This window comes from Palaemon carinicauda, chromosome 41 (assembly GCF_036898095.1).
Source record: "Palaemon carinicauda isolate YSFRI2023 chromosome 41, ASM3689809v2, whole genome shotgun sequence".
Taxonomy (NCBI): Eukaryota; Metazoa; Arthropoda; class Malacostraca; order Decapoda; family Palaemonidae; genus Palaemon; species Palaemon carinicauda.
The window spans coordinates 33872283-33887249 of NC_090765.1; the positions used below are offsets into that span (position 1 = coordinate 33872283).

At 43.5% G+C, this 14967-nt stretch overlaps 2 protein-coding genes across 2 annotated transcripts in view; both read left to right on the forward strand.

The window, feature by feature from the left end:
• Positions 1–2390: 2390 nt before the first annotated feature.
• LOC137632509 (zinc finger protein 454-like) overlaps positions 2391–14967 on the forward strand; it is a 29775-nt gene continuing 17198 nt past the window's right edge. The window contains exon 1 of the mRNA XM_068364474.1: positions 2391–2566. The gene's annotated coding sequence lies outside the window, so the exon portion shown is untranslated. The remainder of the gene's footprint in view (positions 2567–14967) is intronic.
• Positions 12185–13141, forward strand: LOC137632398 (zinc finger protein 664-like). Its single transcript, XM_068364331.1, has one exon. The coding sequence runs from the start codon at positions 12185–12187 to the stop codon at positions 13139–13141; it is 957 nt and encodes a 318-aa protein (XP_068220432.1).

Below are 14967 nucleotides of genomic sequence, written 5' to 3' on the forward strand. Positions count from 1 at the left end.
AAAGTGCTGCAATCTGCAGAAAATTCATTATTATTAGTTTACCTCCTACACAGACAGCTTCACATATTGCATACTTTTACTTCTAACTTCAATGGCCTTTTCTAATATACCCAGACAACCCTCTATTCTTTTCTTTATATGGTATTATCTTTTGTCACTTGATCTCTTGTTTTATTATCTCCTCTTAAGTAATAGTATAGAACACCACGCTCTCCATTTACTCCAATATAATGGAATCCTGCAGTTCTCACCTTCTTGCACAGTAATTAGGTGGTTATTTAAATTCTGGGAAAGCAATAATTAGCAAGATATGTTGAAGAGGGGAGAAGGGGTTATAAAAAGAAAATAGCTCGAATTCACTAAACGACATGGAACTGACGTCAACATAGTCAACCAAACAGAAGTTCGTGATGCCAGCATACATTTGATATACTGTATATTAAAAATATACTTAATCAAGAATTGTGATAACTCAAAAGTGTCACTATTTGTAAATTGCATATTTTAAGGACACTTTAGAGTAATTAATCCATTTTTTATTAAGTATATTTTGAATATACAGTAAATATAATAGGTAAAGATTATCTGTTATTCTTCTTTTCTTTGTGAATCCTGCTTGATGTACATTTGTTAGACCATTCTCATTTAGGTGTTCTATTTTGTCTCTTATAATGCCCATAAAGATCTTGTATGAAAGGTTTGTTAGTGCAATAGTTCTAAAGTCCTTAACTGTAAGCTTTACTACCTTTGGAATGAGATTAGTTTTAGATATGTCCCAGTTTGGATTTTCCTCCCCACTTTCCAGAATACGCCTCTTTAGCTATGGTAAGCAGCTCTTCTAGGAGAAGGACACTCCAAAATCAAACCACTGTTCTCCAGTCTTGGGTAGTGCCATAGCCTCTGTACCATGGCCTTTCACTGTCTTGGGTTAGAGTTCTCTTGCTTGAGGGTACACTCGAGCACACTCTCCAATCTTATTTCTCTTCCTTTTGTTTTGTTAAAGTTTTTATAGTTTATATAGGAGATATTTATTGTTGTTACTCTTCTTAGAATATTTTATTTTCCTTTTTTCCTTTCCTCACTGAGCTATTTTCCCTGTTGGAGCCCCAGGGCTTATAGCATACTGCTTTTTCAACTAGGGTTGTAGCTTAGTAAGTAATAATAATAATAATAGGTGTTCTATTTTGTCTCTTATAATGCCCAACCCATAAAGATCTTGTATGAAATGTTTGTTAGTGCAATAGGTCTAAAGTCCTTAACTGTAAGCTTTACTACCTTTGGAATTAGAATAGTTTTAGATATGTCCCAGTTTGGATTTTCCTCCCCACTTTCCAGATTACGATTTTCTCAGTCCATTTATGCATTTTAAATTTCGCTATCTTTCATTGTCTTGAATATGTCTGGCTTAATTCCATCAGGCCCATGTCTATATTTCTGGCTTAATTCCATCAGGCCCATGTCTATATTTCTGGCTTAATTCCATCAGGCCCATGTCTATATTTCTGGCTTAATTCCATCAGGCCCATGTCTATATTTCTGGCTTAATTCCATCAGGCCCATGTCTATATTTCTGGCTTAATTCCATCAGGCCCATGTCTATATTTCTGGCTTAATTCCATCAGGCCCATGTCTATATTTCTGGCTTAATTCCATCAGGCCCATGTCTATATTTCTGGCTTAATTCCATCAGGCCCATGTCTATATTTCTGGCTTAATTCCATCAGGCCCATGTCTATATTTCTGGCTTAATTCCATCAGGCCCATGTCTATATTTCTGGCTTAATTCCATCAGGCCCATGTCTATATTTCTGGCTTAATTCCATCAGGCCCATGTCTATATTTCTGGCTTAATTCCATCAGGCCCAGGAGCTTTTCCATCTCGCGAACAGAGGCGTTTCATATAAAACTAGCTATTTTGTTATTGAATATTCACTTGTTATAAAAATCAATAATTATTTTGACTATTAAATTATAATATATATATTTAATAAAATAATTTTATAAATTTAATACGTTATAATATTCAAATATACAAATATTATATGGAATATGTAATGAAAATACAAACTTCTAAAACTAAACGCATCCAAACGTTTGTTGTCATTTATCGTAGCCGATGAAAACGCAAATTTCTGCCCAACACTTGATCGCTAGTAGAGGCGTTTCATATAAAATTAGTTACTATGTTCTTGAACATTTACTTTTTATAAAAATAAAATAATTATTTTGATTATTAAATTATATTTTAAAAATTAATAAAATAAGTTACATAAATTGAATACGTTATTATATTTAAAAATACAAATATTATGTGGAATATATAAAGAAAACAGAAACATCGTAAAACTAAACGCATCCAAATGTTTGTTGTTGTTCCCTGCCCATGAAAAGGCAACGTTGTTGATGTCTCATCATGTCTGACTCTGACAGACAGACACTGACACTCGATTTGAAGACGATACTTGGTTAACAGATTCTAAGTTTAACGTAATTTCGACAATTCGCGAATATAAGTGTTGTGTTTTTATCTGCAGCAAGACAAAACAGGCGTTTTAAAGGCATTTTGGTAAGTTTTACTTGTGGCTTTTTTTTCAGACTACTTTACGTCCTAACGTGTGTACCAATGTACTTTCTCTCCCAGCAAGGAACGTTTGTAATATCATTCAAGGTTGTACATACTCTTATGTATATCAAAAGTATATTGTAATAACGTTGGTATGCATTGTAGACTTAACCAATTCATGAATAGGAGTCTTAGTATATCAGCGGCCAGCTCCTCCCGTGTGGAATAAAAATGGACATCAACTAACCTAAACTTTCCCCCCTAACCTAACTTACAAGCCATGTACTTACCTAACAGGAATGGGCTAACGCCCTATGCAACCCCCCTTACACTGCCGTATTTTAAGTTGGCCGTAATCATACATATACAGTAGGTGGCCACTATCATACATACACCCCTAATGCTGCCCTATCAATATACATTCTTACCTCTCTTAAGTTCGTAGTTGGTTGGAACCCGTCCTTTACAGTGGCCTTTAATACTGCTGTAATAATTACCAAGGAATGTTAGGTAGGGAAAAGGTTGTTATAATGCATCGATCATAAAATTTCTCTCATGCATTGATTCCTGCCTGACCAAAATAACACTCGTTGGGCAGCCCGCCGTTCGCCTATCAGCTGGTGGCTCCGCTTGGAAATTTAGTGATGTTTGGACTTATGTTTTTGCTAATCGCAACAATCTACATTTTTACCCCCTTGTTAAGATTCTAGTTCGTTGGGACATGTCTTGGAATTATGCCGAACCAATAATTTGTCGTATATACAACCAAAGGTTAGGATAGGCAAAGTCTAGTTAAGATGTTTAGGAGGGTTAAGCCACAGTAAACTAGCCCACCAGAACTAACCTCTTTTTCTGTGTGCTTGTAGGCCTGCTTTTGGGTAAATTTTTACTATGACTTACCAGGGCCTAGGGGCCAGAAAATATGTTTTACCAGTAGATTTTGATGTGTTTTGCACGAATTTCACCTTCATTTTTGGCGGAAATCACCCGTTTTTATCCCACACCCCAAATGGTGTGTGACAAAAACTGTGTATTTTCGACAAATATGAAGGTGAAATTCCTGCAAAACACATCAAAATCTACTGGTAAAACATATTTTCTGGTGTTGGGGCATTGAATGATATTTGCAATAAATGAATAATTAATGTTCCAGCACCCCTCCCCCATACCCCTAACTAGGCCTACTGGGGGAGGAGGGGTAGGGCCCCCCAGCGACCCCCCCTTAAAGCCACAGTAATTTTCAGGGCACCACAGAACCTAACAAACCCACCTAACCTAACCTAGGGGCCCTGTACCCCTACCGGGGGGGGGGGCTTCGCCCCCCCCTGCGACCCCTTTTAAGGCCACAGTAATTTTCAGGGCACCACAGAACCTAACAAACCCACCTAACCTAACCTAGGGGCCCTGTACCCCTACGGGGGGGGGGGGGGGGGGGGGGGGGGGGGGGGGGGGGGGCTTCGCCCCCCTGCGACCCCCCCCTTAACCAGGGGTAAATTTGAATATATATATTTTGTTAAATCACTTCTTACCTTAAACGGAATATGACGATGAAGATGTGGAAGGTTGTGGTTGACCCCTCTTCTGAATCATCAAGTACTGGAATACGTTCAGATTTGGTACAATACCACACATGTCTATCCTCATGAAAATGTAAAGGCGAATCACATTTACCACACTGGACACTTAAAGGTAATACGGAATGCTCCCTTAGAAAACGATTCACTACTTCAGGAGTTCCATTATAATTCCCATGAAATCGGCCGATCACATCAAAATAGGAATAACGACATATTTCACACAACCGTACCGGAGGATCCATGACAGTAAAATGACGTGTGATGAAAATATAGAAACCGGAACTTTTGAAAACCGAAAACAAACGACAATCACGGGTTTTCTCTCTCCCATAATGAAATAGGGAAAAAAACAAAATACTATCGTTTACAATGTTATATTGCACGAAAAACAGGATCCTTGAAACAAGACTGAGAGACCAATGAATCGTCCAATAATAACCCTTGAAAAGAACCCAGTAGTGTTTAGATTGGGAGGAGCGACATTAGTGGGAGGAGCAAATGCGCATTCAAGCAAATATTGTCACATTGCGCAATGGGAGGAGCCAAGTAAGATGAAAACAGATATACAAACTAACAAGAGCTACCTGTGGAGTCAACATGTCGAATGACTTGTCCATTTTTAACAAATATTAAAAATAAGATATTGAATAACTCGTTAATTATGCATTTCCGCCGAAAAGTGCATAGAAGAAAAAGTGACTGAAATGTGTAGCTGATGTTGTTTGTAATGGCAAATATCGCCTATGGCCTGGTAAGTGCTTGTAAAATAATACCTGCTTTTGTTGGCTGCGTGTATTAATGTCCCCCCCTCGTGACCAAAGATTGACCCGACGAGTATCCGAGGTCTGCCTTTCTAACGCTAACGGCCGTAATGGACAGACAATATGTCCTATATATTTTCTTTGAGCGATTTGGTTGAATTTATTACTCGTATCGATCACCTTGATGCTTTGAGGACAATCGTGTATAATTAGAGGTGCAATTGTCGTAAAATATTCACATTAAGGTAATACTGAGTAACATTTTTATTACAGTTTAGTTAAGATATAATTTAGAGTCCTTCCATTGCTTTTTATTGTGTAGGAGAGAGTTTTATTTGTGATTCACTCTATCATAATGTAAGAAATTATTTTTATTTTGTTTTAGTTTGTGACCTGGGAAGAGGGTCCGGCGGCCAAAGGCTGTGACCTGGGAACTAATAGGTTAGGTTAGGTGGGTTTGTTAGGTTCTTTTGCCTCTTACAAACTTTGCTAAGGGTTGTGACCTGTGAACAGGGTCGGAGGGCTTACCCCCAGCTAGGGATTGTGACCTGGGAACTAATAGGTTAGGTTAGGTGGGTTTGTTAGGTTCTATTGCCTTTAACAAATTTTGCTAGGGGTTGTGACCTGGGAAGGGCGTCTGGGGTCTTTCCCCCCAGCTAGGGGTTGTGATCTGGGAACTACTAGGTTAGGTTGTATTTTGCACACCCAAAGTCCCAGGTTCGCACCTATGTCCGTCGGGAAGAGGGGGTTCCAACATGTTCATATACACTTCCGAATATGTAGAACGAGTGAAGTTTTAGTCGATATTGTATGAAATGCCTAGCACAAAACTAGGTCTTTCTTGGTGTTCCATTTCATGTTGGCTATTCTTGCACGGTTCCGACATTCATGCGCTGAGTGGTCCTAGTATGTAGATTGTTGGGACAAACATTTACAAAACTAGTGATTTCATTAGTATTTCATTCTGTTGTAATTCCCGTGAAAAACCAGTCGATTTCTGATGTTATATACTATATTTTCTGGCGATCCCAACCCTATGTATGTAGTTTGTTGGGACAAGCATTTACAAAACTAGTTAATTCATTAATATTTCATTCTGTTATAGTTCCCATGAAAAACAGCCGATTTCTGTCATTTTATACTTGAATATCTAGTGATCCCAACCCTGTCCCAACAAACTACAAAGGCTCCATGATTTTGATGACAATAAGTCAGAAAACTGTATTTTCCAAGTTAAGAAGACACTTATCTACTGTAATTTGTTCTTACACAAACCATCGTCCATTCATAGGGGTAAGTGTGACTCCTTGAAGCAATACCATCTTAAACTTTATCAAGTTGGTTTGTTCCGTAACCGAAATACAAACCACGCTATTTACATTGGGTTTACCTTTTAGCGCAGCTGAAATGGCGAGCCATTAGAATTTAACGAGGGTGTATTACCCCCGCGCTATTGGTATTTCTTCATATAAATAGCCTTTGTTCCGTAACTGGAATACAAATCTACGCTATTTATTTAAGGGTACTGTATTACTTTTGGCGAAGCTGAAATGACGAGCCATTAGAATTTAGTGAGGGTTAACTACCCATACTGCTAGCTAGCTGGGGTAGGGGGGTTTGCTTGCTAAGGCTCCCACTCACACACTGGTGATTTAGCTCAATTTGCCTTTGGCTCGGATGGAGACCGGTTGTTGCCGTTCCTCATCCTTCGCTGTTATAATTGGACTGCCATTAATTCTTTTGTGCTTTCTCTTTGTGTAAGTATGTGTTTGTGTTGACTTCTGCGATCATGTGCACCTGCCCTGGACTTGATGGCCGGCGTAACCTTCATGTCGGCCGTGGAAACCGATCGCCACACTCTTCGTCTGTCTGCAGAGGTCAATATTGTGAAATTGGTAATCAGTGTATTGAGTGTCGGGAGTAGTCTGCCTCCCAGTGGGAGAGGTTCGGGTAACGACGGAAGGAGAAATCTAAGCAGGATATAAGGAGAGAAAAGCATTGACCTCTTCTTCCGTCTTGCAACCTTCCTCCGAAGCTCCTACTTGTTTGACCTCTTCCGAGAGACCGTTGAGTAGTAGCATAGACCCTTTTATTTGTGGCCAACCCCGGTCCTCGAGAAATGGTGTTGCCTCCCCTACCAAAGCTGCCCCACCTCTCCCCCTGGGTGAGGCCTTGTCTATGTCTTTTGTTTTGCAGGTGTGGTCGTCCTTGGGGCTTCCGGGTCCGCCCTCCAAGGACTCCTTGATGCAGCTCATCCTTCGTGGTGCGAGTGTGCAGCCGTTGTCGTTGACTTTGGAGGTGGATCCTTTTGCGCTCATTGATGTCGTGGTGTCAGAGGCGTCTTCTGTGGCTTCTGCCGACACCCCTGCCTCTCCAGTTGTTGCTGCTGACTTAGTTTCCCCCGTTCCTGATCATCCTTCGAGGGGGAAACTTAGTCCTACGTCTGTCTCTCCTGCGAGTGTTTCTCTCCCTCGAAGGAGTTTTCTCATAGACTCCTATTCGTAGGACTGCTGCTGCTCATGGTCAGCTTGCTGATCCAATGGCCCCTAATGGGCGTCTCCGTCACATAGATCGCCCTCTGCTTTGCCTTAGAGGTCGTCCTTCACCATCGGTGAAAAGGTGCCTCTTCGGCACTAAAGCCTCGTCATCGCAGCTGTCCCCCACAGAAGAGTCTCCTGCCCCTTCTCCCAAGACGCTGCAGCTAGTCCTTGGACTTCGGTCATGGACTCTTCTGTAGATGTTCGCCCTTCCAAAGGGCACATCCCGGTTCCTGTTCGTCCTACCTGCCGACCTGCCGTCACCGTTCCTGTCTTCCTGTCTTCGGTACAGCATCCTGAGGCCCTATCTAATCGTGCAGCTGCGTGCCAACGCTCTCCAGTGCACCAGCGCTCACCAACATCTCATCAGCGCCAGCCTGCTCCTTCACGCTTTACAGAGCGCCCATGCTCTCCAGCTCGTCAACGCTCTACAATGCTTCGGCATTCGCCTGACCTACAGCCTTCTCCTGTTCATCCTCAGCGGCCTCCAATGCCCCAGCGATCTCCCGATCACCTGCGCTCTCCAGCGACGCCTCGCCGTTCCAGGGAGCAATGTTTACCAGCTTGCCAGCGCAACTGCCCTCTCCAGCTTGAGCTTGTCAGCGTGCTCCTGCGCAACCTCGGTCTCCAACTCGCCAACGTTCTCCTACACGACAGCGCTCTCCTGAATACGAGCCAGCGCTTCCTGCGTGCCAGTGCTTCACTACGCACAGCGCTCTTCAGCAACCTTCAGCTTGGGGACCTCGATCCCCGCCGAATCAGACATTTCACAACCACCTCGCTGTCCAGTACCAACCTTATGTGGATCGAATGATGCGGGGAAACTTTCCTCAGGGTAAGAAGTACTGCCATAGCTTCTAGAAAGTTTATGTGAAAGGTCCTGAATAGCTTGGACCAGGTCCCTTGGACCTTCTTTCGATGAGAGTGACCTCCCCACCCTTCCTTTGAAGCGTCTGTGTGAATTGTCACTGACGGGGGAGGTGGCTGAAGAGGTACCGACCTCTTTAGACGACTGGCCTGAGACCACGGTCTGAGAAGAGAACGTAGCCGAAGCGGAACCGGTCTCATCAAGTCCCTTCGCGCGTTTGATGCAAAGCTTCTCCAAACTCCGGCTGCATCCTTTAGCTGTGCTCTTAGCACCGGGTCTGTTACCGACGCAAACTGAAGAGAGCCCAGAACCCTCTCTTGTTCGCGTCTTGATATCCTCTCGGAATCTAGAAGTCTCTTGACAGACCCCGCTATCTCCTTCCTTTTCAACATCGGGATGGAGAATCGGTGTGACACTAGGTCCCAGTGAATTCCCAACCACTGGAACCTCTGAGATGGAGAAAGACGAGACTTCTTTCTGTTGATCTTGAACCCTAGATACTCTAGGAACTGAATCACCTGTAGGGAAGCCTGCAAGCATTCCGCCCTGGATGATGCCCACACCAGCCAATCGTCCAGGTAGGCTACCACCTGGATCCCTTTTAGGCGTAACTGTTTGAGCGCTGCGCTCGCAAGCTTCGTGAAGATCCTTGGGGCTATATTTAGCCCGAAAGGCATCGCTCTGAAGGCGTAAAGTCTTCGTTGTAGCTTGAATCCTAGGTAGGGGGAGAGACGGCGACTGATTGGAACGTGCCAATAGGTGTCTGACAAGTCGATGGAGACGGTAAATGCCCTCTTGGGCAGTAAGGCCCTTATGTGTTGCAACGTTAACATCTTGAACTTGTTGAGTGGCGACAAGTCCAGAATGACTCTGAGTTTCCCCGAGTCTTTCTTGGGAACACAAAACAGCCTCCCTTGGAACTTGATGGACTTTACCCTCCGGATCACCTTTTTCTCCAACAGTTCTTGAATGTACTCCTCCAAAACGGGGGTGGAGTGTTGGAAAAATCGAGGGCACGGGGGCGGAGTGCTGTACCAGCTCCAACCCAGTCCATTTTTGAGCAGGCTGTGGGCCCAGGGATCGAAGGTCCAACGATCCCGAAAGTACTGTAGTCTCCCTCCTACCGGCATCACTTCACTTTGACTGCTGCCCTGCAGTCTTGCCTCCTTGGCCGCGACCACCTCTGGATCCCCTTCCCCTTGAGGGGCGTCTAGACGAGCCTCTGGCTGCTCCTCTAGGCTTTGCTCGAAAGGTAGTAGACTGCCCTTCGAACACTGGGTTGAATGCCGGGGATGGCGAGGACACGACCTGGGGCACCCATTGGAAGGTGGTCGGGGCCTGGCCTACCATCTGGGGCACCGGAGGCAAAGCCGACTGTTGCTGCTGCTGACGTTGCGGTCTGAAAGGCTTGGCTGGGCGGGGAGAAAACCTAGATTTCTTCGTCTTCCCCTTCGGTTGGGGACCCTCATCGGGGAAAGACTTCCTCTTGAGAGACAGGCCCCACTTAAGGAGAAGATTCCTATTCTCCGTGGCTGCCTTGTCCACCACCTCCTTAACTACATCACTGGGGAAGAGATCTTTGCCCCAGATGTTGGATGAGATCAATTTCTTCGGTTCGTGCCTCACTGTAGCCAAGGCGAACACAAACTCCCTGCAGGCCCTCCTCGCCTTGACAAAGCTATAGAGGTCCTTTGTCACCGTGGCCAGATGGGTCTTGGCCACCACCATGAACATTTCATGGACCTTGGGGTCGCTTGCCATTGTCTCCATGGTTGTCTGGAGAGACATCGAGGCTGCCAGACGCTCCTTCGTCTCGAGCTCCCTTCGCAGAAGGAATTCAGACAGCTTAGGGAGGTTTTCGCCGAACTGCCGACCTGTGATATCGGCGTCCAACTTCCCAACCGAAAAGGTAAGATGGACGTCCTTCCAGTCCTTTTTGTCCATCGGCAAGGCTAAAGACAAAGGCTTGCATTCCTCCAAGGAGGGGCATGGTTTGCCAGCCTCGACTGCCTTCAGAACGGCCGCGAACCCCTTCTGCAGAAAGGGGAAGGCCCTAGCCGCAGAGGATACGAAGGAAGGGTGCTTCTTACTCAAAGCAGCAACTTTCGAGTTCAAGAAGCCCCTCTCCTTCATTGCAGACGCCAGCAAAGCTTGAGCCTTGGCGTGATCCAAGACGATCACCTCCTTCGGCTCCATCTCCTCCTTCGAGGCCGGTTCCTTCTTCAGACGGACGTAACAGTCCGGATAGGCCCCTCTGCTGGGCCAGAATTCCACCTCCTCAAGGGGAACTGAACCCAGCTTCTCCGACATGACGATCTTTCCGACCGTCATCGGTATGTGCTCGGCATACCTCCACGGGTTGGCATCCGAGCACACAGGAAGGTCTTTCACGTTGAGCTTTTTCTGAGGCCCACGTGATGCTGCAATCCTCTGCATCTGTAGTTCCATTGCAGCTGCCTTCTGATTGTTCTCCTTCTGCATTTGTTATATCATGCCAACAATAGAAGAGAGAGCTTGTCCCAGCTCTGGTGGAAGAGCGGACGAACTAGAGGGGATAGGTTCAGGGGCCTGAACTGGAGCGTCCGATGGCACAGCATCCTCTTCCTCCACGACGATCGGATCTTGATCCTCGTCCTCGCCCCCTACGAGGAGGTCCTCTTCCGCCCGTTCGGACACGTCCGACATCTTGTCGTCCAGCTGAATGTCTTGCATGGCATCCGTGACTTCAGCATCCACGGGGATCTGGACGAGAGGGATCTCCGGCCGAGGCTGGGGGATGACAGCGTCAGCAGAAGCCTTGGGAAAGAGGTACGCCCTCATCTTCTCACTTGGAAGATAAGGTCCAGAGGTATTCTTTTGGAAACCCCTTACCCACAAAGCTTCTCCCTCGCTGCATCCCTTGACTCCGCCGACCTAGGGGAATCAAAGGCCTCAGCTAGCAGGTTAGTACACACTGAACATACCTGAGGGTCCCAGTAATGGAGATCATCCTTGGAGGCTGCGCAAGCCGCGTGCCTCCTACACGAATCATGCCCGCAGAAGTTCTTACTGCGGACGTTGCAGAAGACGCTACTGCACTTCGGATGTTCCTCCTGTAAAAGAAGAAAATTTCCATGAATATCAGGTGAATTTCAATTCACATGTATATACAAGCATGTACAAATGTTTTGCATTATTTATTCGAAGCTATGCTACCATTTAATTATTGATTGTTTTATCCTTTTATTTGCTTTAATCTTTCATTCTTTTTCGCGAGGGGAAAAGGTGTTATGTATTTATGTTGATAACTTCCTATTACAGGAGGTTATATTTGTGTTTACAGATACTTACTACTCATTAAGCATAACTACCCTGTTAATTATCTTGTCTTCTTTTAAACTGTATATCATTATAAATTAGTCTTGAAAATAAAGTCATTCAGGAAGGACCTATCTGAGTTTCGTTTCCATCTAAATATACTTCAATAATGATAATAATAATAACAATAATAATAATAATAGTAATAATAACAACAACAATTAAAGGACTTGGGTTCGTATGGCTGGGAAAAGTAGATTTTTTTTTTTTTTAATTTAGTTGTAAAAGTTGTCCTTTTATTTCAGAAAACTCCAACATTTTCATTTTGCCCTTCTCCACTGACAGTTGTTCTCTATTATTTCAGACTTTTCGTCTCAAAGGAAATAACCATCCACCTCTTGTGGCAAGATGGTGTAAACTACTGAAAATGTCTTTTAAGTATATGTTCGTTCATGTTGTAGAAAGTTAAGCGTTAACTATATATTTGTAAACTGTCGAAGATCACATTCAAGAGGATGTCATTTTATGATAGGGAGAGGACGAGGAACTCTGAATCATCAGAATTTCCAATGAAATGCGAAATGGAAGACTCGTTTTCACACACAACAGTCAAGTTGGAAAATAATGATATCTTTGTGAGTGATGGGCTCCTTGATGATAGCTCTCTTTTCATGGATCCAGATATGGAATTCAAATCGGAGCCAGAAGTAGAGTTCGAAGCAGAGCCGGAAGTATTTGAGTCAAGCAAAGGTAGCATGAAATATTCTTTCGACTCTGATGCATCAGTGCGTAAAGAGGATTTAGAAATCAACAAAAGGGAAATCAATAAAGAGGAGGAGAGTGTAAAGACAGGAGTGAAGGAGAAGTATGGCATACAGTTGCGATCCAGAAGGAAAGAGGGCAAAGGAAACGGAAGAATAAGGGGCAAAGAATGTTTACAGAAAGAGGTTGAGATTGGAAATAGATGCAGAGATTGTGGCAAAAAATTTTCTAAGCAAATGGATCTTAAAGCACATTATAAAACTCATACTAGGAATAAGCCCTTCAAGTGCAGTGTCTGTGATAAAGCATTTTCTCATAGATGTCATCTCACGAGCCATAATAGAATTCACACTGGGGAGAAGCCTTTCAAGTGTAGCGTCTGTGGCAAAGTATTTTCTCATAGATGTCATCTCGCGAGACATTATAGAATTCACACGGGAGAGAATCCATTCAAGTGCAGTGTCTGTGACAAAGCGTTTTCTGATAAAAGTTTTCTTACGAGACATAATAGAATTCACACGGGGGAGAGGCCATTCAAATGCAATGTCTGTGACAAAGCATTTTCTCAGAGAAGTGTTCTCACAAGACATAATAGAATTCACACGGGCGAGAAGCCATTCAAGTGTACTGTCTGTGATAAGGAATTTTCTCAGCAAACTACTTTCAAAAATCATTATAGAATTCACACTGGGGAGAAGCCATTCGAGTGCACTGTCTGTAAGAAAGCATTTGCCTGGAGATCTTGTCTTTCAAGTCATATGAAGATTTGTGGCTAGAAATTTTGTAAGGAAGTGAAATCGTGTTCTTTTGAAAAGAGCAGAATGCTGTTACAAAGTGATTCAATTATCATATTAATAGACACTATTTGTACACTCTCTTTATAGTTTAATTGACGAGAATTGAGACAGTTCCTTTGCAAATAATTCTTTAAAGGACTTCTACAAATTAGTTGACTGGAATTTTGATCAAGCAAGAAAAATATGTGCGATTGAATGAGAGCTGTGTTTCCTTGATGTTCGGCTGCTTGCGATGTACTCTGATGAGTCATCGTTTGTTAGCTAGTTATGCACCTCTTTGTACTGCACTTCTGACTCACTAATTATTCACATCCTTTGTTGTTAGGAACATTTGACAGTTAGAAATCTAAACAGTATTTGTGGACATTAAATGATGAAAGAAAATGCTTGGATAACAGAAAACAAGAGAGTTTCATAGGCATTTGTCTGCTGATCTCCTATGCTGCATGTGCTGAAGGAGGAACATGATTACTGTAGTGCATCTTTCTTTTCATATATGCAATGTTGTACTCGTCCAAAACATGGACAACTAAGAGGAGAGATGAGAACAGGATTGATGTAACTGAGATGAGAATGTTGAGGTGGCAACGTGGACTTACGAGAAAGGATAAAGTTGAGAACAAACATGTTAGAAGCACTCTCAAATTGCACCAGCTTCAACCAAGTTGAGAGAAAGTAGACTGAGATGGTATGGACATATAAAAAGATGAGAGGAAGGCCATCCGATAAGGAAGATGATGGATATGGGACTACCTGGTGGGAGAAGGTTCATCATCATCATCATCTCCTACGCCTATCGACGCAAAGAACCTCCATTAGATTTCATCAGTCATCTCTATCTTGAGCTTTTAAATCAATACTTCTCCCTTCATCATCACCTACTTGACGCTTCATATTCCTCAGCCACGTAGGCCTAGGTCTTCCAATTCTTCTAGTGCCATGTGGAGCCCAGCTGAACGTTTGGTGAACTAATCTCTCTTGGGAAGTGCGAAGAGCATGCCCAAATGATCTCCTTTTACCCCTCATCATGATCTCATACACATATGGCCCTCGAGTAATCTCTCCTATAGTTTCATTTCTAATCCTGTCCTGCCATTTAACTCCCAATATTCTTCTGAGGCTTTGTTCCCAAATCTACAAAATCTCTTTTATATTGTTTCTTTATCATACCACGACTCACGTCCATACAGTAACACCGATCTCGCTGAACCGATATATAGCCTGATTTTCATATGTAAATTGCAATGGATTGACTGTGTAAATAGAGATATAAGGGAGTTTTGATTGAGGGTCGATGATGGACTGGACTGACGGAAATGGAGAAATGTGTTGAAGGACCATTACAGCAACCCCAAATAAGGACAAGCTTGTAGAGAAAGAAGGTACTAAGGGAAATTTAACTCAATAGATGTAATTGTTTCGGGTAGTTGTAGAAGTGGTAGTGGATGATGGGTAGGCCCCACCTACCCACTAGGTAGCGTAATTGTGTTACATTTTTTGTGCTACCTCTATCAAATGCACTTGATCTTGTTGGGCGGCATGTCTGTTGCTGTCCTATCCCTCATTTGTGTGGCCGACAACGAGAGAGTAAGGAGGGTTTCCCTTTTGCATAATTGGTGCTATGTTGGCAGATGGTTGCCACATGTAAAAGGGAGAGGCACTGCCCTGCTTCTTTTCCCCTTCAGCATCTTCCAATCTCTGAAGGTTATAAAGACATATCACCTGGCTGTTGTGTTTTGCAGTATGTGTGAGAGAGAGAGAGAGAGAGAGAGAGAGAGAGAGAGAGAGAGAGAGAGAGAGAGAGA